The following is a 23,613-nucleotide window of genomic DNA, read 5'->3' on the forward strand; positions in this document are numbered from 1 at the left end:
CGAATGGGACAGAGGTACCCAAGCAATTGACTTTTGTACAAAGTCTCCCACTGGTAAGAAGAAAAGAAAAGTCGCCTTTACTAACTTTGTTACTAATTTGTTGTTATTACTATATGTTTAAGTGGTATAAAGAATATCTACAAGCGATCTTATAGTTATACCATGAACATATCATAGAATATCAATGGGATCCGTCACGTCATGTTGCCATTCCTGGGCACTTTATACGTTGGTGTACGTATTTCAGTATGAATGATGAGATAATGTAATCTGTCGTACGACTCACTTTGTTCATAACAGCGACGTCACTCGAGTGGTGATGTGAGCAGCACAGTATAATTGTGTATTGTTTTATTTGTTCTGAAGCGTACATTCACGTAAACAAGTGACTATCTTCACTTATCTGCCCGTAGATTATTTATATATTTAATGTACAAAATTTACCCTGTAGGCCCCGGCATAGGATGGATCACCCCTTCCTTTCCCGTGGATATCGTTAAAGGCGAATACGGGAGCTTAGATAGAGCGATGAGCAATAGCGTGTATCTTAAAATATCACCAAAAGCCAAACTGCAGTTGCCAACCCGCTTGCCAAGCGTGGCAACTACTGGCAAAACCCAGCTCATGGGGGAGGCTATGTTCAAATGTGAAAACTTCTAAAAATGTTTGGATATTTGTTACACTATGACGCATAAACGGCGGAACGAATTTGAATTAAAATTGACTACACGAGTAGGTTATACCTTACTTTATACATAGGATCTTCTGTATACTGATGCACGCGGGCAAAGCCGTGGGAAATAGCTAGTTTTACATAATTTCAATACCACGCCATAATTTAATACACGCGCGGGTAATAACCCTGGCATTGCAGACGGTCATAGGTTACGGTAACCGCTAAGCATCAGGTGGGCCGTATGCTTGTTTGCCACCTCATTGGTATAAAAAAACCCATACAAAAATTGTGGATTTTTCCTGAGAAATTTTACTGAACTAGTCCATATCACCGGTTAGTTGATTAGAATTATTTTGTTTAATTCCGCTACCATTAGTATGTGTGTGACTGCCAACACTCGAAGATTGATCACCACTGTTACTACCAGAAGTTCCACAACCTTCCATAAAAAGCGTCAATCTCCGACTGCCATTTTATTCACGCACGTTATGCAACACGTGTTTCACCTTTAAACGAGATATCTTTAGGCACATTATTAGATCGTTAACAGTTCTGCGCGAAAAGTACTTCTTTTGTACGGAACAGCATGTCAGAAGAGGATGCACTTTAACGTTAAGTCCGCCTTTGCATCATAAGGGCCGATTCACACCATAATATCAATCACGGATCATTCTTGTTTAAAACTCCATGGCTAAATATTAGCAAAAGGTCAATAAAGTTATTATAAATGTAATAATTAATAATCTATTTATTATTGACTGATTTCTCGTGAAATTCAAGATCCTCTACTAACCCCATTATAATACCAAAATACACGTCACAAAACATGTTGAGTTTGCAACATGTAGGTAGATACACGTAGATACACTTTATTGTTTCCTCCAAAATATTACAGTAGTAAACTTATTATAAATATAAACAACATACGAAAGTATATCCATATACTAAAATTAAAATTTATATAAATTTTAAAAAGACAAAAATGTATATAACTTTTATGACATCTATACAAGAAAATAATGTTCCATACATGTCGTGATACATGCATAGATAAAACTTGTTATAAATATCATCGTTGGATCTATTTCTAATGTATATCTCTTATCTTTATTCCCGTGTTTATCTTATATATTTATCACTGTTTTATATATTATTCTTATATATTTATACATTACACCTCTTGCACACATGTGTCCGTGAGTTACGTATTAAGGGCCTACTGAAAATCAGTGTCGTAGCTTCAGATTTGAAACTGCGACATAATTATGCTGAGTTAGGTCCTTTGCGCAAACACTGCTACATTCATTTTGTTTTTTATATGTTTTTCTTTTATTCAAAATTAAAAGTAAAATAGTAATGTTATTATATAATTGTGTATTCTTCATTACTACGTTGTTTTGTCAGATGTAATATGTATAATTTATATAATTTTTCTTAAGAGCAATTGTATTTAACTAATGATATTATTGAATTGAAAGCTTTGTTTAGTGTATGTGTAAATAAATAAATAAAAATACTCTATAAGTGTTATATAAGGCCATAGTAAACTATTGGCCTTTCATGAAACATTATTTTCTGATCCTAATATATTATTCTTAATCTATACGTGATCTTTTTAAATCTAGCAAATACATATGTCAACATGTCAAAATTTCCGTGTATTCCGGTGTGAATTAATCGAATAACATAATCATTTTATTAGACAATGCACAGTGATTAATTATCATAATTTGAACAATGAACAAACTGGTGAACAGTGTGAAGAAGTGGACCGGTGCCTCCAGGAAGCCAAGTCCGGAGCTTACCAGGAGCGAGTACTCGCTGGTGTCCTGTAACGAGCTGACCTCTGGACAGTTATGGCTGAGTTTGCCCGAAGAGGTGAAACGCGATCCAGCTTTGGCGTCGCTGAAGCAGCTGTACGAAAAAGAACATGGTAAGCATTTTTTTTTATTTTAATTGATTTACCTACTTATGCCTCTTTCTCTTTTCTCAGAAAGGCTCAGGTTTCGCTCTTTCATAAAATTGGGGATTTATTGTGTAATGTAAAAAAGGTAAACACAAAATGTTTGTTACATAAACATCAAATGTCTCAGGGAAAAAATGTTTTATATTTTTTAGTTTATTTGCTGTTATTTTTATGATTTTTACTCAGAATTGATAGGGTTCGTTCGGTTTTATTTTTACGGGGCGGAATTTTGAATTATTTGTAATAAAAATAGTGACTTTGTGACAAAATTAATATGGGACCAATAAGGAAGTAAGCCCGATAGTTTGATTGAAGGAGATTCCTGCATAGACACAGTGATTTTTTTTTTCAGTTTATTTAAAACAAAGATCCGACCCGGATTCGTACAGATGCATAGAATTTTCGAATATAATATATAGCAATAAACTGAGTTGTGGCCATTTTGTATTGTTATGGTTACACGCACAAACGAAAAATTGTATTTAGCTATATGTATTTTTTTTAATCATTTATGTTTTTTTATGTATATCTATATATGTTGTAATTTATGTGCTGTAAGTAATGCAAATAAATTTTATATCTATCTATCTATCTATATTATTCTCTGATAATGTAGCTTTCTATAGGTGAAAGAATTTTTAACATTAGTTGAATTGTTTTTAGTTTATCTATTACAAACAAACAATCAAATCTTTCCTCTTTATATTATTTATTAGTACAGAAGTCTTCAAGAAAGCTGAATTTAATTTTTATTTTATGTAAAAACTCAACTTTTGAACTTCATATCTATCTTTGGGTAAAAAAAACACAATTTCCTGAAATTAATTAATTGTCAACACATAAAAAAAAATCACACTAAACTGAGATAAAATTCACGTCGAAGTCTAAAGAAAATTCCAAACGGTTTTCAATCAAATATCGACTTCATTGCAATATATTTTAAGTACATTTTACACTGCGGTCGTTTTTGACTGCGTTCCAATTGGACGAACGTCGGATCTATTTTGAGCCGGTTAAATCCGGTTCGGGCGACACACAGACACTGTACGTAGACAGTATTATGCGTAATAAAATATAAATAGATGATAAGCTGCAAAACAATGTGGGCACAGCGTTATGATTTCTATTATTTTCGGGCCAGCCGTTGATTGTTAAATTCTAATCTTCTAAATATAAAATTTCGAAATTCCAAATTATTTTTATGTAAGCGCAAGAGCGTGGTTTATACATAAATAAATTCGACAATCGAATTTTTTTATTTAGTCACTTTTTCCTCTGCTTTTTTCTTGTACAATATACGTGTACAATTCGAGTATTTTATTTTTTATCATATGAGGGATAAAAATTTGCCCAAATAATTATTTATCATCTACTTGTATAGTGTAGATAATGTAGATGAATTACTATAGATTCTGTTGAGGTTTTAATTCGTACATTCATTTACATATATTTCGGCTACATTTATTCCGTTTGCTTACTATAAACTTTTTTTTCATTTAGAAGAAATTAAAATTTCTTATTAAAGTTAAAAAAAAAAAGTTCACGCTCACTTTTTTACTTTATCCGAGCAGTAAGCACTTGGCATTATTCTCAATTTTGTGTATAATATAGTATATGTCATATATGTGTAAGTATATTTGTTATATATATATATATATATTTGTTTATATATGTAATTTTAGTATGTATGTATATCAATAATTAGTAGTACCGCATTCGAGTATTCTGACACTTCCATATGGTTGACTGGGAGAAAATGCTTTGAGCGTTAAGCCCGTCATATACACATATTTGTACTAATGAATAAATAAATAAATAAAAAAGTAAGAAAAACCATTTTGATCGTACAGACACGTTACGGTAGTGTCAAAAATGAAATTGCATAACTCTTTATCTGAATCTATAGGCTCGGTTTTTATTTGATTTAAATGTGTTTCTTCGTACGTACAAAATTCTGGCTCGAGAAATTAAGTTTCATGGTAGACTCATGCTTCGTTTACTTCTCTTCATTGCATACACAATTCAGCGTCCTGCTCACACGAATTTGTTTATCCTTATTCTATAAATTAATTTATACTAATGATATAAACATAAGTTTGTTTATTTCTTTAAACGCGTGAATCTCTAAAACAACCAGAAGGATTTAAAAAGTTATTAATGCATTTGATAGCTTATATCTTGACGAAGGTTATAGGATATTCAACATCAGGATACGACTGCAAGAGAAGCCGCGGGACACGGCTAGTTGTATTTATTAGTATTATTTACAATATTTTACATATTACATCGACTCCAAGTACTTGGAATAAAAATAGACAGATGATGTTTACAAAATTCACCCACAAAGCAAATCTAATTTTTGCAACTTGCAATATTTAGGATTTTTTTTTACAACACAGGGGGCAAACGAACATGCGGCTCACCTGATGGTAAGTGACCACTGCCCATGTGTATCAGCAACACCAGAGGAGGCCTTTCAAAATGTTTATTTTCTTGACGGTACGATGTCGTATCGTATCGTGTGTTTTGTTGCATTTCAACTTATGCGCAGCTCATTTTCTCAGAAGGACGCCATTTAGGCGTTACACAAACGTATCCACAGTTACACACTAGTATTAAACACCAGTCAAAGACAATTTTTAAAATATTTTTAAAAGCAAGAAACTCTCCAAACTTCTTAATATTTTTTTATGTTACTCCGCAATATCGTGATCAATTCTTGAAAATTTTTTTTACAATTTCAATCGCTGTCTTTTTTTGTTATTTCTTTTTTATTTATTTATTTAAATAATTTTATTGACCAAAATAAAATATGGTACAAAAGGCGGACTTGTTGCTAGTAGCATTCTCTACCAGTCAACCTTTGGGAAGAACAGTGAATCACGAACGCATAAAAAAATACATACAACTTTAAATTTTTTTCGTTTTATGATCAACCCCTGTATTTTAATCGCGATTTTTATATTTCGCAATAAGTGGTGAAACAACATTTACGGGGTCAGCTAGTATATATATATATATATATATATATATATATATATATATATATACATAATAATAATAAATTCTTATCACAATTATTTAGATTTCTTTATTTCTTATATATATTAAATTTTAATTTTTTTGTCGTAAACTTAACTCATATTTGAAAAGAGCAACAGCTGTGTTTCTTGACCGTTCTTCTCAACTGAAATTGCATTCCGAACTGGGCGGTAGTTTATAAAAAATACTATTCAAAATATTTATTATTAAGTTTACTTGAATAAAGATTATTTATTATTTTTATAAAGATAACTGTGGAAAAAAAAAGTATTAAAAATGGTCAAGTTTGCAGAGCGCCTTATACTGAGTAATTCAAGGAGGCGGCTCAAGGGCAGGTGTCACCGGGAGTAAGGTTGCCAAATTTGTATTGAGGAAAACAACGATTATCGATTATATTTCGAAAGTATATATATATATATATATATATATATATATATATATTATGTTCAGCAGTGGACAGTTAAAAGCTATATATATATACATATAATTGAAGATAAACAACAACCTAATTTATTTTTAAGGAAATACTATAATGCCAACTATATACTGTGTAATAAAAGTATTGTTGGAACGATACACAATACTAATCTAGTTTCGTTTGCAACTTCTTCCGGGCTCGGCTATACTGCCAAACTGTACTGTAATCAATTTTAGCGACTATAAAAAACACCTGTATCTCCCACGATTTGCTCGCGTGAATTTAGTTAAAAACATCTTATGTAAGTGGTAGTTATTTAATATATAGTCTATATGTTTACCAAATTATATCAATTTCATTCAACAGTTTAAAATATAAATGTGTAACAATCTAGATATCTTTGTAAATGCCAATTTTCTTGTTATAGAAAATGATAAGTAAATTTTGCTTTTAAAGAAAAAAAGAAATTAAAAAATACATCTATGAACGAGAAGATGATTTTTTTATGCAACTTAGAATGGCAAACAAGCTGACGGCCCACCTGATGGAAAGTGGTAACCGTCGCCTATAGACGTGAGCAGTACCATGGACATAACAGAGTATACTGTTTCGCCCATGATACCCCCCATGCGTTGCAATTCCTGAGGACTCAGGTGTTATTTCTCTGTACCCAGTAAATTCACGCCATATCCCACCCTTCAAATCGAAACACAGCCATGCAAACACAACTGCTTCACGGTAGAAAAACGAATGGGACAGAGGTACCCAAGCAATAGACTGGTTCACACATACTGTAAATATTTAAATTTAGAATCCGCAATTGTGTTTGGGCCGGTTACACGCTATAACGCCGGTCTCGTACGACTCTCGATCCGCTATCGAAACGCCTTTGTTCTAAGTTGAATAATATATATATATATATATATATATATATATATATATTGTATGTGATTTATGTACATATAATTTTTATAAGTATTCTATATGTTTATATGTGCATTCATCTTAAAATGTATTAATGTTGTTATCTCTCAAAATATTTATTTAAGTTACAAATTGTTTTTGTTAGATCAATGCACCGCCATTTACTCTGTTTAGCGTAACGGTTGACTGGTAGAGAATGCCATCAGGCATTAAGTGCAAAAGTATAAATAAATAAATAATCATTTTCTCGCACTGTATAACTATGTTAAAGTGAATGCTGTGAATACCTATAATAGGCATGTGCATTAACATTATATTGTATTTAATGTTTGTTATACCTATATGTTATAATGCAATATACTGTTGGTGTTCCTTAAATAAATAAATAAATAAAATAAAAATAAAATAAACAAAAACCTACCACCAGGTGTATAATAGACGAATTCGATTCATTAATAATTCATTCATCAGAGATTCATAATTATGAATCTTCTCTTTTGGGGAAACGTTTTTCGTTGGAAAACGTATATCTATTTAAAATGGTTACAACGATTTGACTAATGTTTTTTTAATGTTCGTAATAGTGGTATTATGTTGAAGGCTTCGTTTATAGTTGAAGGGAATAAAAAAAAAAAAACAGTAATTGTAAAAGGTAATCGGTTTTTTGTTAGTTTTTGTTATTTGCATGGGTATCTCACTCCCACTAGCTTTTCTTTTTTTTTTTATTTATTCGTTCATATATCATCATATCAGCCTTTAACTGTCCACTGCTAAATATAAATTTCCTCCTTGGGGGTTTTCTCCAGTAGTTGCCACGTTTGGCAAGCGGATTGGCAATCGTAGTTAGGCTTTGGTAGCCATTTTTAAGGACGGAAATTTTATATCATTGTTTGTATCAAACCATCCATCGTAATTCTCTAGGAATAACAATGGGGCCATCAGTACCCATTACTTTTTTTAATAAGGGATAATGTAATGGTAATGTTAATGTATGGTTTTCAGGAAATCATAGCATTTCATCAGGGTTTGGATGTCAATCAGATAGCGTTTCTTACTAGTAATGGTGTTGTTTGGCCCCCACGCATTTTCCCCATTTTTTTCCTGACACAACCAAAGGTACATTGCTAGCAATGACGCTGTTAGATCCCATTACTAACAATCCCTTTCCACCTGCTGCAGTCTATTTTTTTTTATTGGATGAAAATGGTATGGTAACCCCGCCTGCGCTAACGGGATACGCTGGCGGAGCACCAGTTAAGAAGGGTGATCGATGAGGATGAAAACAGGCCAGTTAGCCCATCATAATGAATTCATCAGGAATTAACCATGATAGTTTCCAGGGGGAACCGCGAGGAGGTCGTCCTGGTTGGGTATATTGCTAGCAATGGGATTCCTAGTCTCCATTACTAACAACCCCTTCCCCCCCTGCAGTCTATTATAAACATTGTTCAACTTTACCAGTCAATGAACCATATAGCATGACAATATAAATAGACATAAAAACAAAACTGGAACAAGGTTAAGCGTTGCTGATAAACAAAAACAGCTCGTAACAACCTAAGAACATCTGTTTTTAATTAAAATTCCGATTTTAAACGATACCTATGTAAAAGAAGGTGGTTTTAAATTCGTCTGTATATTTTTGTATGCATATTATGTGTAGAACTATATTTTTGCTCGTGATTTCGCACACGTGGATTTCAGAAGTAGAAGAACCAATGAAATCTACTTCTAGAAGACGTCTAGAAGGCACTAATCACCAGTTGAACAATGCAGAGCATGATCTATTTTACTAATAATAGCACATTTTGACATAACATTGTAATTTATTGAATGAATGAATAGATGAATGAATTTTGTTGCTAAAAATGTTGTACAATAAATTCATATGTGGTAGGGGGGGGGGGGAAAGGATTATTAGTAATGCGGATTATCAGCTAACAATATACCCTAACAGATCGACCTCCCCATGGTCCCCCCTGGAAACCATCGTGCTGAATTCCAAGTGTATTTATCACGATGGGCTAACTGACTTGCCCCTACATCCTTACCTATCATTCCTCACTGGTGCCTAGTGTGAAAAAATGAGATCATATGGTAGTATTTACAATGGTTTCACACATTTTATCATTACTGACGTGCAACAGTCATTACAAAAGTTATGACAAAATAATCCCTTGATATGTAATAAAAAATAATAATAATATAATAAAATAACATGTCAAATTTCTAAACGCTAATTGTACAGATATAATAATATAATAATTATTGTAATATATTTATCCAGAAATATCAATCTTTTATAATTTGTCAATCTATATACATATATATATATATATATATATATATATATATATATATATATATATATATATATATATATATATATATATAAATTAATGACAATTTTTGTTGTAATTTTATTACTCAAGAACGGGCTCACCTGTCCAAACCAAATGTTTAGGCTTTAGTTTTTTTTTTTGATGAGTGAAAATGGTATGGTAACCCCGCCTGCGCTAACGGGATACGCTGGCGGAGCACCAGTGAAGGGTGATAGATGAGAATGAAAACAGGCCAGTTAGCCCATCATTCTGAATTCATCAGGAATTAACCATGATAGTTTCCAGGGAGAACCGCGAGGAGGTCGACCTGGTTGGGTATATTGCTAGCAATAGGATTCTCAGTCTCCATTACTAACAATCCCTTTCGCCCCTACTAATTCTATATTGACTCTTACTTTTATCTCGAACTGTGGGCTCGTTTATCATTCCAAGTAGCAAAAAAGGCTGGCATTTATACAATAGGTTTCTATGGAATCATATAAAGATCAGTACAGTGCCTAATTTTTCAAATAATTATGTTACGCACCAAGATTACACTATTTACAGTATAAAACCTCCATTTTTTTTTTTTTTTTTTACAACACAGGGGGCAAAAATGCGGCTCACCTGATGGTAATGACTACCGCCGCCCATGATCACACACAACACCAGCGGCATTGCAGGTGTGCTGCCGGCCTTTTAAAAAGGAATATACTCTTTTCTTGAAGGTTATGTTGTCGTATCGGTTCGGAAATACTGCTGCTGGAAGTTGATTCCAAAGAATGGTTGTGCGTGGAAGAAAGTGCCTTGAAAAACGCACGGTGGAAGACCGCCACTCGTCCAGATGATTGGGATGAAACTTTGTTTTTTTGTACGGTGGTGAAAATCAGCAGCAGGTATCAATCCGAACAATTCCTCAGAACACTCCCCATGATAAATTCGGTAGAAGATGCACAGAGACGCAACATCTCTGCGCAGTTTCAATGGGTCAAGTCGGAAAAGGCGTTGACTATCGATAAAACGCCCGACTTTGAATGCGGTTAAAACAGTTGGTACTGTACATAAGGTGAGAACAGTATTCCATAATGACTTGGGCTTTATATAATTTCATGTTCTGGCATGAAATATCGTCTCACCCTATTGAGCACTCCTAACTTTTTGGAAGCTATCTTAGCCTTCCTCCAGATGTTTCAAACTGGACGTCGCAAGATATATCAACGCCCAGAATTCCTAGACTTGACTTTTTATCAAGGGAAGTGCCCTGAAAGTGAGGAGATACGACAAACGGCGTCTTTTTTGCGGTAAACGCGCAGACTTGTGTCTTTTTGGGGTTAAATTGGACAAGATTTTGTTCACCCCAGATCGAAACTTGATGGAGTGAAGTTTAGCAAGTACTCATCGGTATGTATATATTATAGTATATAATGTATCTTATATATGAATATTACTTATCTGTAACATATCATTGATATGCAGAAGAAACAGAGTCGGAGATAGTACACAGCCTTGCGGGACACCAGCATTCAAAGGTTTTAAATCAGAGCATGCACCGTCGACTACGACCTTAATGCTACGTTCCTTGAGAAAACGCGCCAAATGCACAGTCTCGCAGGCAACCCAAATGAAGGTAGCTTTGAAAGCAGCGCTCGCCACACCCGATCAACAACAATATCCAGACTAATGCAGGCCTCTCGCTCGATTGCCACTGCCCATCGGTGTGTTAAGTAAGCTAAAAGATCACCGGCCGAACGTCCCTGTCGAAAGCCATACTGGCGATCACAGATCAGCCGGTGCTCGGGAAGGATGAGCAGTTGACGGTTAATGATGGATTCCATAACCTTCGAGAATAAGGAAGTGATAGCTATTATAGTTAGCTGGATCTGAGCGATCTACCCATTTTTAGGGATCGGATGCACCACACACACACACACACTTTGGGACTATGCCCGATGAGTAGCTAAGCCGAAAAAGACGTAAGCACACACACTGGTGCGCACGTCCTAAGCACACATGGAGGAATACACACACACACACACGAGAGAGAGAGAGAGAGAGAGAGAGAGAGAGAGAGAGAGATTTAATGTCAGGCATAGAGCTCCCATGTCATCAACACGTGATGGTCGGTGGTGGTTTCTCCCAGTCATCCAATGTCGAGTTTGACGCAAAGATGGATCCAAGAAGATCGGCCTTTTCTTTAGCGTTCTGGGCCAAAGTCATCCTCCCTGCGCAAAGGTGGAAAAGATGACTTACAGAAATTCCCTTTGTGCAGCTTTCAAAAAAAGCTCGAGTCCCAGAGGGCAAACTAGCCAGTCTCTTGCCAATTCTACTAATATGCTCTGACTTCGCTGTGGCTATAACTCTTTTGAAAGACCTAGAGGCAGAGTTATACTTCTTTTTAAGAGCACTGGTGTTAGGATCTCGCGACGCCACACCATTATTACCTATTTGATGTTGCAGTCGGTTAAAATTTCCATAGTTAATGATGGTTGTTGACAAAATTATGCAAAATTATGTCCAATCATGATCATCGGTAGCCATTAGTGTCAGTGGTCAAATTGACCAATTGCTGACTGGTAAATAGGTAATTTACCACTACGGCCACCTACCGGATGTATTTTTTCTTACTAGTTTTTTTTTTATCTTTTTTATTTAGAGGTTTTTATCCTATAAGGATATGTCAACCTCATCTTACCCTAATTTTTTAAAATACGTCACATACTTAAAACATTAATACATAAATAAATAATACATAATATCTTAGTAGGGTATTTTCATAAAGGGAATTATTGATACAATTCTTATAGACTTAAATAGTTAGCCTTTGGTATATGTTTCAAACGGGACGCTGCGGCAAGTCCTTCAACTATTAAATTACCTTAGTCACCTCTTACGTCACTCACGGGAAAGGAAGGGGTGGTCTAATCTACGCCGGGACCACGCGGCAAAGTAGCAAGTACATGTTATATATTATAGTGTATTATATATTTTCTTAACGTTTACAGGCAAAGAAACAATCACACTGTCGGGTAAAAACTCATCGCGCGCCAAGAGGCTGCCGTTCGTAAACTCTGCGCCGCACCTCAACAACAATCCGCACATCATCGCCGAAGATGTGGTGTTCAAAGGTCCTGACTGCGGCATCAACATACCGTGCGCCGGGAAGGATGAACAGATGTGAGTTTTATGCATCTTACACATCTTTTGTTTATCCTTACACGTTCATACACACATACTCTCACAGTCACATGCGCACACACACACACACACACACACACACACACACGGACGCACGCACGCCCACATTCACACGCATGCACACACACAAGCACGTACGCACACATGCAGACACACACACACACACAGAGAGAGAGAGAGAGAGAGAGAGAAAGAGAGAGAGAGAGAGACGCGCATGCACATGCACCCACACAAAGGCAATATATTTGTTAAATTTATTCTAAACTGATTATTGATATTCTATTTCGTTATAAAAACGTGAATAAGTATTTTTTATTCTTTTTTCAGATTCAAAAACACTTCAGATCACAAGAGGCCATCGAAGGTATTTAAATTTTTTACTTACCACAACAACTTATCACAATTATAGCAATAATTTTAATTTCATTTCAAATCATTTCATTTCATTTAATTTCATTTTATATCATGGACCATATTGTCTCTGTGTTCACTCAGGATGGAATGGTCACATAACGTACTATAACAATAAAAAAAACCGAAAGAAAATGTATATAAACAAATAATTGAACGAACTCAGTCTCAGTCTTGTGATTTACGTAAAAAAACAGATTAATCGATTATATATTTCGATTTGTTACTAATTTCATTTGATTTACATTTTTTATCAATATGAAGTTTGTGATATTAATTTTATCCATCCATATTTTGTTTTTGTTGTGGAATCGACTTTTATTTGAAAATAGTAACAGTTTAATTGCCCGTACTTGTTCATTCTTATTGAGTAAAAATGCTTTCGGAATAAAGTGGTAAATTTACCAGAGGGAGACTTTGTACAAAAGTCGTTTGCTTGGGTACCTCTGTCCCATTCGTGTTTCAACCGTGAAGCAGTTGTGTTCGCATGGCTGTGTTTCGGTTTGAAGGGTGGGATATGGCGTGAATTTACAGGGTACAGAGGAATAACACCTGAGTCCTCAGGAATGGCAACGCATGGGGGGTGTCATGGGCGAAACAGTATACTCTGTTATGTCCATGGTACTGCTCATGTCTATAGGCGACGGTTACCACTTTCCATCAGGTGGGCCGTCAGCTTGTTTGCCATTCTAAGTTGTATAAAAAAATTCTAAGTAATATATTTTGTCACCAGATCACACAAGCGAGACACTACACAAAGATGGTGCTTCTGCTGGCCTGTTGGTTATTCTTCACGGTCGTCTTTCTTTTATACAACGAGAAAGAAGTGGTAATAAGAAATACCGCCGTCACGCCTGGAGAATTGAAAAGTAAACTATTAAATTTAAGTTCGTGTTTATTTTTAAAAGGTTTTTTTTTGATGGGTGAAAATGGTATGGTAGCCCCGCCTGCGCTAACGGGATACGCTGACGGAGCACCAGTGAAGGGTGATAGATGAGAATGAAAACAGGCCAGTTAGCCCATCATGAAGAATTCATCAGGAATTAACCATGATAGTTTCCAGGGGGAACCGCGAGGAGGTCAACCTAGTTGGGTATATTGCTAGCAATGGGATTCTCAGTCTCCATTACTAACAATCCCTTTCCCCCTTTTTTGATAGGTTAAAACAATACTTGTGTGAAAGTATTGATTAAGTTACCTGAAAATTTGATGTTAAACATTTAAAAAAATATTATTTTGATGTTAATTTTTTTTAAACATTTGAACAAAAAAATAACAAGAATATATATTAAAAAAGTCTGAGTTAATACCAATTAATTGTTTTTTTTTTTTTATTTTAATATTAATGTAATTTTTGTATTTTATATTATATACCTAATTAATGTTAAAATGTTGGGACACTTGATACGACACGACGAACTTATGAACATTATAATAGAAGGTAAGATAGAAGGAAGAAGGGGGAGAGGGAGACCGAGACATAGTTACATCAGGCAGATCAAGGAGGGAGTTGGTGTCGTGTCGTATCAAGAGGTGAAGAGACTCGCTGAAAGTCGTAGTGAGTGGCAAGAGCTCCACTGACAAGAGCGCAGCTCTTAAATAGGATAGATAGACCTAATTAATAACATTAATAATGAACATTTAATTTACCAGAGGGAGACTTTGTACAAAAGTCGATTGCTTGGGCACTTCTGTCCCATTCGCGTTTCAACCGTGAAGCAGTTGTGTTTGCATGGCTGTGTTTCGGTTTGAAGGGTGGGATATGGCGTGAATTTACAGGGTACAGAGGAATAACACCTGAGTCCTCAGGAATGGCAACGCATGGGGGGTATCATGGGCGAAACAGTATACTCTGTTATATCCATGATACTGCTCATGTCTATAGGCGACGGTTACCACTTTACATCAGGTGGGCCGTCAGCTTGTTTGCCATTCTAAGTCGTATAAAAAAAAACTCGATAATTTGTTTATTTTTGATATACTTAAATGACTAGGTTTTAGTATTTTAATAAATAACACATACCAGGATTTTAGTAAAACATGTAGCTCGATGCATAAACAACTGAATGTCTAATGTATCTAACCATGTTCAATGCAAACAAAGAATCGGAATCTGAATCTAAAAACTAAATTAATTTACGTATATTTTGACGAATGCTGTAGTTTCGTAAGCATCCAGAGCCCTTAAGATGGTTGGTTATTTTTTTTTTGATGGGTGATGGTTGGTCATTAAACAAAATTGTACAAGGATACTAGACGGCCCAAAAATTGATATTTTTATAGGCTTTTGTTGATTATCTTGTAATTAATGATAATTTGAAGTAAAATTTATAAATTGGCGCGTAGTTTTTATTATTATGTATTGAAGTAAAGTGTAAAATAATACACGGTATTTTCCTGAATGAATTATAACCCACACAATTGCAATGTCTTTAGCTAGTAAACGTGTTTATTATAAGGTTATACAATACTTCTTGTATTATAAAGGCAAAAATTATAATAAATTATTACTATATGGGTAAACAATAAATAAAACCGCTCGCCAATTTAAAAACTGCTAATTAAAATTAACTATGAATAAAGTCACGGGAATAGCTAGTTTAACATGAAACAATATAATATAATGATGGCATCTTCCAGGTTACATATTACGAATATCAGATGATAAACTCAAGATTCTGATATCGCTGTCCGGGCCATTCCTATCGGAACAGACCGAGACAAGACTGAATTCTTCAGAGTACGATGACGTTGACAAGATGGAGGTGTGGCTTGAGAGATGGCACCTGAAGAGTGATGCTGGTGATCAAATCGCAGCTTCTGATGTGAAGTTTAAAGAGGTAAATCTGTCAGAGTTAAATAAGAGGGAGATAATATACTCTTGAAGAGATAGAGGGAATATACTCTTGAAGTTTACGATATCGTATCGGTTCGGAAATACTACTGTTGGAAGTTGATTCCAAAGCGTGGTTGTGTGTAGAAAGAAATGGTTTCGAAAACTCACCGTGGAGGACCGCCACTCGTTCAAATGGGATTGGGGGGATTGGGATGGAACTTTAGTTTGTGGCGGATTGTACGATATACTATGAGCTTCACAAACTATAATATTCATTGTACTTTTCACGTCTATAGGCGACGGGTGCCGCTTTTCGAGTTGGCTGTTAGTTTGCTTGCCATTCCAAGCTGAAAAAATATTTAATACCTTTAATTTTCTCGCAGGAAATCGCTCCATGGAAAATAATATTACAAAACGAAGTAGACTTCAACAAAGGGGAACCCAGGGTGTCGGTGCTGACTCTAACATCAAACATTACCAACTCAAACAGTTCCAGCGTGTATGCCGTGCAGATGCGGTCCACTGCGAATCAAACCGTACCTTCAAAATGAGTTATACTACCAACCCTTTGGACATGACTACCGGTGTTATTTACGCGTGTGTCTTGCTCTGCGGATTGTATGTGTTAATAATTTTCGAGGTCAGTATCTATAGATTTAGAAATATAGTAGAATTTTGATTATCCGAACATCAATTATCCGGATATTTGATTATCCGGACTTATTCTTCATAGCTCTAATTACTGATTTAAAAATTGTAGATAGATAGATAGTCTTTATTGTTTCCTCTAAAAGATTACAATAGTAAACTTATTATAAATATAAATCATTGCAAGATTGTATTATGTGTCAATTGGGTAAATAGGCGTTTTGTAATCCATTATCTTTTTAACTCATAATTCTTTATAAGTCGTATTATCTATATGACATACATACATATTATATTACATAAAACCCTTTACATAATATAAAAATATAAAAATATCAAACTGAAATCGATTATCCGGATTTTCAATTATACGTAATACCTCTGATTTTATTTGATTCGGATAATCGAGATTCTACTGTATTAGTAATCATAATTATTTATGCCACATATACGTACATATATTGGCATTAAGCCATTTACTCAGTCGTTCTCTCTGTATAAGATTATGGCATACCTACTGAGTAGAAGTGATACTTCCGCAAACCTGTTGCCTTCATGCAGTATTAAATTTAAAAAAGAAAACGATGATTTTTGATGAGGCAAACGTTTCTGTTTGCCACGGTTGACTGGTAGAGAATGCCTTTAGATGTCATGTTCGCCATGTGTACCATTGTTATGTACACGAAGTTAAATAAAAAAACTATTTTATTTTTTCTCTTTGTGTACTGGTTTTGTCAGTTCATGTCTTACTATTTTACTTCAAAATAACTAATCTAATTGTGACAAAATGTTCATATATGTATAATCAAATGTTCATATATGTATCATAATATAATGAGCTAAATAAAGGTCAAAGTTATAAAATAATGAAATTTTGAAAATTAGTCTTAAATTGCAATTTTTTCGACAACCAATGGGGAAACAAGGTTCTTGAGTGACGACCCCGTACGGGCAAACGTGGTGTAGAACGACCCCCACTAGATGAATTGACAACTTCAAATGCTTTCCAGAAAGTCAGTGGATGCAGGTGGCTCATGACCGTTTCTTATGGCAGACTATGGGGGAGGCGTATGTTCAGCAGTGGACAGATAATGGTTGGAATGATGATGATGATGTCATTTTTTTCAAAACTTCTCGTGTTTGTCGTCAAGTAGATAGAGCAGTCTTTGTCTCTAGTAGACAATAGATGGCATAAAAAATAATTTTGAAGGAATGTAAGATAAAGTATAGGTAAATGTGAACGTTATCTCTGCCATAGCAAATTTTTAGGGGTAAACTCCTACAAATTAATTCATTTTAGCATTGGAAAGAACCATTTGAAATCTAAATAATTTTTAAACTACATTTTTTTTTCTTAATTACAATACAAACAAATAAGTCTTCACAGATTATTAACAGGACGATGGCTGCAGTCCTAATATCCACCACAGCGTTGGCAACACTAGCGTTGGCCGGGGAAAGACCGTCCCTGCCCGAGGTCATATCCTGGCTGGACGTGGAGACGCTGCTGCTGCTCTTCAGCATGATGGTGCTGGTCGCGATCATGGCGGAAACTGGCATGTTTGATTTCCTAGCGGTTTATACTTTTGAGGTATTTTTTTATGATACTAAAAATGGCAAACAGTTTAGAATAAAAGTCTTATGAAAAATGACGACTGTCACTTGTAGACGGAAACAGCATTATGAACATTACAGGATACACTAAGATATCCATGATACTTCGCATGCGTTGTTATTCCTGAGGACTTTTTTTTATGGGTGAAAATGGTATGGTAACCCCGCCTGCGCTAACGGGATACGTTGGCGGAGCACCAGTGAAGGGTGATAGATGAGAATGAAAACAGGCCAGTTAGCCCATCATGACGATTTCATCAGGAATTAACCATTATAGTTTATACCAGGGGGGACCGCGAGTAGGTCGACCTGATTGGGTATATTGCTAGCAATGGGATTCTCAGTCTCCATTACTAACAATCCCTTTCCCCTCTTATTCCTGAGGACTATAGTGGTACGTTCATGGTGTAATGTCACTTGCCGGCAGCACACCTGCAATGCCTCTGGTATTGTGGGTGATCATGGGCGGCGGTAGTCACTTACCACCAGGTGAGCTGAATGCTTGTTAAAAAAAAACATAGACCTGTTTGTGGAAATTTGCCTGTAGTTATCACGCTCGGCAGGTGGATTGGTAACCACAGTTAGGCTTTGGTGATGTTTTGTGAAGGACGCTGCTACCTGTTCCTCGACCAAGTTCCCTTAATCGCCTCTTACGACACCCACGGGAAAGACAGGAGTGGTCGACTATATGCCGGGACCACACGGTGATTACCACTACCATGTCCCACCCTTCAAATCGAAACACAGCCATGCAAGTACAGCAGTTAACGACAGAAAAACCTCTGGTGGAATGGGTCCTCTGCTTGGGTAACTCTACCCAGGACTTTTAGTACTTTTGTAGTAGGACTTTTGTACAAAATGTCTCTCAAATAAGTAATTAAAAATTTGGCTACATCACTAGAAGTACCAACAATCGGTGAGGCTATAAAGTTTTTGGGTAAAGTTGCTTTTTTGTGGATAAAAGTGGAATGGTTTGCCACCTGTTCTATTGATTTACACTGGAGGGCTATGAATTAAGGGGTTACGTGAAGATGAAGTCAGGTCAGTGGGATGCTAAATTCATCCGGAATAAACAACAATAGTTTCCAAAAAAAAAGAAATTGATCTGATAAGACATATCGCTAGCAATGGAGCTAGTCCCTGTTAGTAACCTCTCTATCAAATGCGATGTTAGCAAAATTTATATTTACCCTACAGGTCACAAAAGGCAAGCTTTGGCCTCTGATCACTCTTCTCAGCGTCATCACAGCTGCACTATCAACATTTCTGGATAACGTCACTACAGTATTGCTTATGACGCCTGTGACTATCAGGTATGTGATCAAACAATTCCTCGTTAACCACATGCCCTTGCCATACTACAATGACTTTTTTTTTATACAACTTAGAATGGCAAAGAAGCTGACGGCCCACCTGATGGAAAGTGGTAACCGTCGCCTTAAGATATGAGCAGTACCATGGACATAATAGAGTTTCTGTTTCGCCCATGATACCTCCCATGCGTTGCCATTCCTGAGGACTCAGATGTTATTCCTCTGTACCTAGTAAATTCACGCCATATTCAACCCTTCAAACCGAAACACAGCCATACAAACACAACTGCTTCACGGTATAAATACGAATGGGACAGAGGTGCCCAAGCAATCGACACTATTTCTCTTGTATGTTCTTCTCTAGAAATCTGTCCGATTCTAGAATAAGGGCATAGGGGTATGCGACCCCGGCTTCCTGACCCGCTGCAGTGTCCTAGTCTTTTACGCAACTGCAGTGCCCTCCCCCCCCCCCCCCTTTTGAGTCGCTTATTCCTCTCATTTACTAATTTCCTTTACGCATTTCCAATGTTCCTTTCCTTTTTTCCTCAATCCTTTCCTGCAAACCGTAAGTGGCGGAAGCCACCAGTAAATGCATTCCCAAAGAGGGTTGACGTCAGGCAGGCGGCCGGTCTTAAAACTATAAGCCAAATCCTTTAGTAATATGGATAAAACCATATTACGCCGACCCCAAATAATAATTGGAATAAGGGTAGGAAGATGATGATGATGATGTATGTATTATGTCTACTTTGTACACTATTCTAATTACATTATAGTATACACTATTCATTATTTTCAGGTTATGTGAAGTGATGGAACTAGATCCCGTCCCCATACTAATGTCCATGGTGATATACAGCAATATTGGCGGCACTATGACACCTGTAGGAGATCCACCTAACGTGATTATTGCCTCCAATAAAGCTGTCACACAATCGGTAAGTATTTTTTATGCCACTACAACTACAGATATGGTAACTACATATTATTGATAGACATAAACAATATGGTTATTCATGTTTATATATCACTGAATAACAAAACAAAAATGCAACCTTTGATTGCTTTACACAACAAAAAACTGTTGTACGTAAATCTAGTAGGTTTGTAATAATTCACATGTAGCTAGTGACATGTCACCTGTTACGCGAAGCGTCACATCCGCTACTTAGCTTTATATAGCTGATAAAAATAGCTCTAAATGAAGTTTAAAGTAGTCGCTACATTCTGATTTATTTGTGATTTAACGGCTAGTTAGTGGTGAAATAAAATCGCAGCAGATGTTCGCCTGCGTTAAAAACGAACGAATAGAGAGTTTATCACACCGTGCTAAAGTTTTTAAGTCGCTCGCTTTTATCTTATAACATCATAATTCATATTTAATTTCCAATAGTAAATAATAATTAGTAATAATGAACTTATTGCAAGGAAAAATCACCAGACGGAGACTTTGTACAAAAGTAGATTGCTTGGGTACCTCTGTCCCATTCGTGTTTCAACCGTGAAGCAGTTGTGTTTGCATAGCTGTGTTTCGGTTTGAAGGGTGGGATATGGCGTGAAATTACTGGGTACAGAGGAATAACACCTGAGTCCTCAGGAATAGCAACGCATGGGGGGTGTCATGGGCGAAACAGTATACTCTGTTATGTCCATGGTATTGCACATGTCTATAGGCGACGGTTACCACTTTCCATTAGGTGGACCGTCAGCTTGTTTGCCATTCTAAGTTGTATAAAAAAAAAAAAAACTTTTATCATTTGTGATAGATAGCATCACAGTGAAAATAAAATAATTTCACAATATGATAATATATTAAATGTAGCAGTTATTTGTACGTCTAGATTCAACGTTTTTAATTTAAATATTTTCAATCTAAGTAATATTAGATAAATCAGATCGAAACATCTCGTTGTTCATTGACTTTTTATCACTTGTTTTTCTTTTTTACTAAGTTAGTATGTAACTTGTCAGTTAATGTTTTAATTAAACCTTGTAAATTAGTTCTAACCAGTTGTGTTTTTTTTCATGGTACATTTTTGTTAACAGGGCATCAACTTCACAAACTTCACACTTCACATGTCAATGGGTATAGTATTGGTGTGTGCACAGACGTACTTACAGATTAGATATATATATCGTGACACAAACAAACTTCGACTAAAAGTGCCGCGCGAAATTCAAGGTGAGCTTTAAGATTTATAAATACTTTATTTTGTACTAGAAGAGAGCCAGTACAAAATATCTCAATATCTATGTCTTGCTGCTTCCACATGCATGATTCGTCCTAAATTATATATTATATTTTTATGATAAACGTGGTTGCTTTATTAGCTTTTTAATTTCGGTAAACAGCGAAAACTAGTCCTTCGAGCCGGATTAGATTTAATTGGAATATGGTAATTTTATATTGCGTTTTTGGAATCTAAACGTAGCGCTGTATGAATCATATAAAACTATTTAAGGTCATCAAATTTGATTATTCTTTTTTATAATTTATCTCAATGATGGAGTAATAATAAGAGTTAGATTATGGAACAACAGAGCTCATCTAATGGTGTTTATCACAGCCTCTTACGTCTGTAAAGTTATTCTAAATACGTGATACATAATTGTATATTGTAATAGTTGATTCTGTTGAAATTTACCGTTCCTTCATTGTACAATACAATTAATTGCATGAAAAAAAAAAATAACAAGTTTCTACTTTTATACGCTTTTGAAAATGTGTTGAACTGTGAAACTGGTCAGGTATTTATTGTAACAATTTAATACAATTAATTAAATACAATAAATATTTCTATCTGTTATTTAGTATTCATAGTACAAGTTCTGCTTAGTTTGAGTATTTCATCATATCAGCCTTTAACTGTCCACTGCTGAACATAAGCCTCCCCTTTGGGAGATTTTTCCAGTAGTTGCCATACTTGGCAGGCAGATTGGTAATCATAGTTAGACTTTAGAGATGTTTTAAGAGGGACGCTACTGCCTATCCTTCGTCCTCCTTTAGTCGCCTCTTACGACAACCACGGAAAAGGTAGGAGAGGCCTGTTCTATGCCGGGACCACACATTTTTTATTAGATTGAGTATTTATTATTACTTATTAATTTGGGGAGCGGTACAAGTTTTTTTTTCTAATAATATCAATGATGCAATTATTATCAATGCTTTCAGAACTTCGCCAGCAGATCTCAATATGGCGTCGGGCGGCCGACTCTCTCCCACATCTAAGCAAAGATGAGCAAGTGGTGAAAGAGAGATTAGAGAGGAAGATTCGTAAGCTGAACGGTCAGCTGGAGGTACTGGAGAGGGAGAGCAGGAAGAGAGCTTGCCCCAAGAGTACATTCGAGAATACTCTAAAAGAAATGAAGGAAAAGGTAACGTCGTAATCCAGAAATTTTGTATTTCTGGTTTAAGAAATCAATATATTCAAATGTTTATTTTTACGCGAATTCAAAAAAGAGGACGTTCTAAATTTATTAGTTTTTTTTTGTGTAGATGTTACTTGATATTGTCGTTTATACTGGGCCGATTTTGATAAATCCTTTTGCAATTGATAGGACGAAATGTCGAATATGTTCATCTTGCTAGTTGTGGAAACTAATCTGTTTCCACGAGTATTTCTGTGATTGATTTTATATATATATAAATTTTAATGTAATAATTAGCGCGCAAGCCTGATTGAGTCATAGCCGATTCGCAGCCGCTCATGATTAAGGGACCCGAGTTGGTCCCGAAACTAGTCGAGCTTTCTCGATCAAATTACAAGCGAGTTAAATTGGTGGTTATTACATTAAAATATAGTGTATGCTTACGAATCTTTTAACAATATTTAATATTGTAATTCTAATGCCAATTTTCTCAATTTCAGTACAAAATACGCGACAAGCCACTATTAGTAAAGTCGTCGGTGGCAATATTATTTGTTGTTGCAGTATTCTTCTTGCATTCAATACCTGAATTAAGTAAGTATTCTTTTTCATTATTATCTCGAGGTCACGACAGGACCAGATATGTAGGTACTGTTTACCTACAGTTCTCATCACACTAAGGGGCTACTCACACTTATTCAGCTCCATTCGCGTTTCGCTGAACGATTTTAGTCACACTTATACAGCTCTGCTTCTATCAGCCGCGTACGGCGTCGTAAGAATGAGAAAAGCCACCATAGAGTGCTATCTCCGCTGAAACGCTTGCCTACTGCGTACGATGTAGAATTATGTTGCATTTCGTAAAAATAAAATAATTATA

At 35.6% G+C, this 23,613-nt stretch overlaps 1 protein-coding gene across 1 annotated transcript in view; it reads left to right on the forward strand.

Moving 5' to 3' along the window:
* Positions 1–23,613, forward strand: part of LOC113520993 (P protein-like) — a 62,316-nt gene that overhangs the window by 30,629 nt on the left and 8,074 nt on the right. Inside the window, 13 exon segments of the mRNA XM_052892991.1 lie at positions 2,302–2,609; positions 12,350–12,521; positions 12,870–12,906; positions 13,687–13,822; positions 15,594–15,793; positions 16,173–16,329; positions 16,332–16,429; positions 17,825–18,028; positions 19,249–19,364; positions 20,164–20,302; positions 21,411–21,546; positions 22,537–22,739; positions 23,234–23,327. Of these exon segments, the coding sequence (XP_052748951.1) occupies positions 2,414–2,609; positions 12,350–12,521; positions 12,870–12,906; positions 13,687–13,822; positions 15,594–15,793; positions 16,173–16,329; positions 16,332–16,429; positions 17,825–18,028; positions 19,249–19,364; positions 20,164–20,302; positions 21,411–21,546; positions 22,537–22,739; positions 23,234–23,327 (1,888 nt within the window). The 5' untranslated portion in view covers positions 2,302–2,413.

This window comes from Galleria mellonella, unplaced genomic scaffold, assembly GCF_026898425.1.
Source record: "Galleria mellonella isolate WM207_F2 unplaced genomic scaffold, CSIRO_AGI_GalMel_v1 utg172, whole genome shotgun sequence".
Lineage (NCBI taxonomy): Eukaryota > Metazoa > Arthropoda > Insecta > Lepidoptera > Pyralidae > Galleria > Galleria mellonella.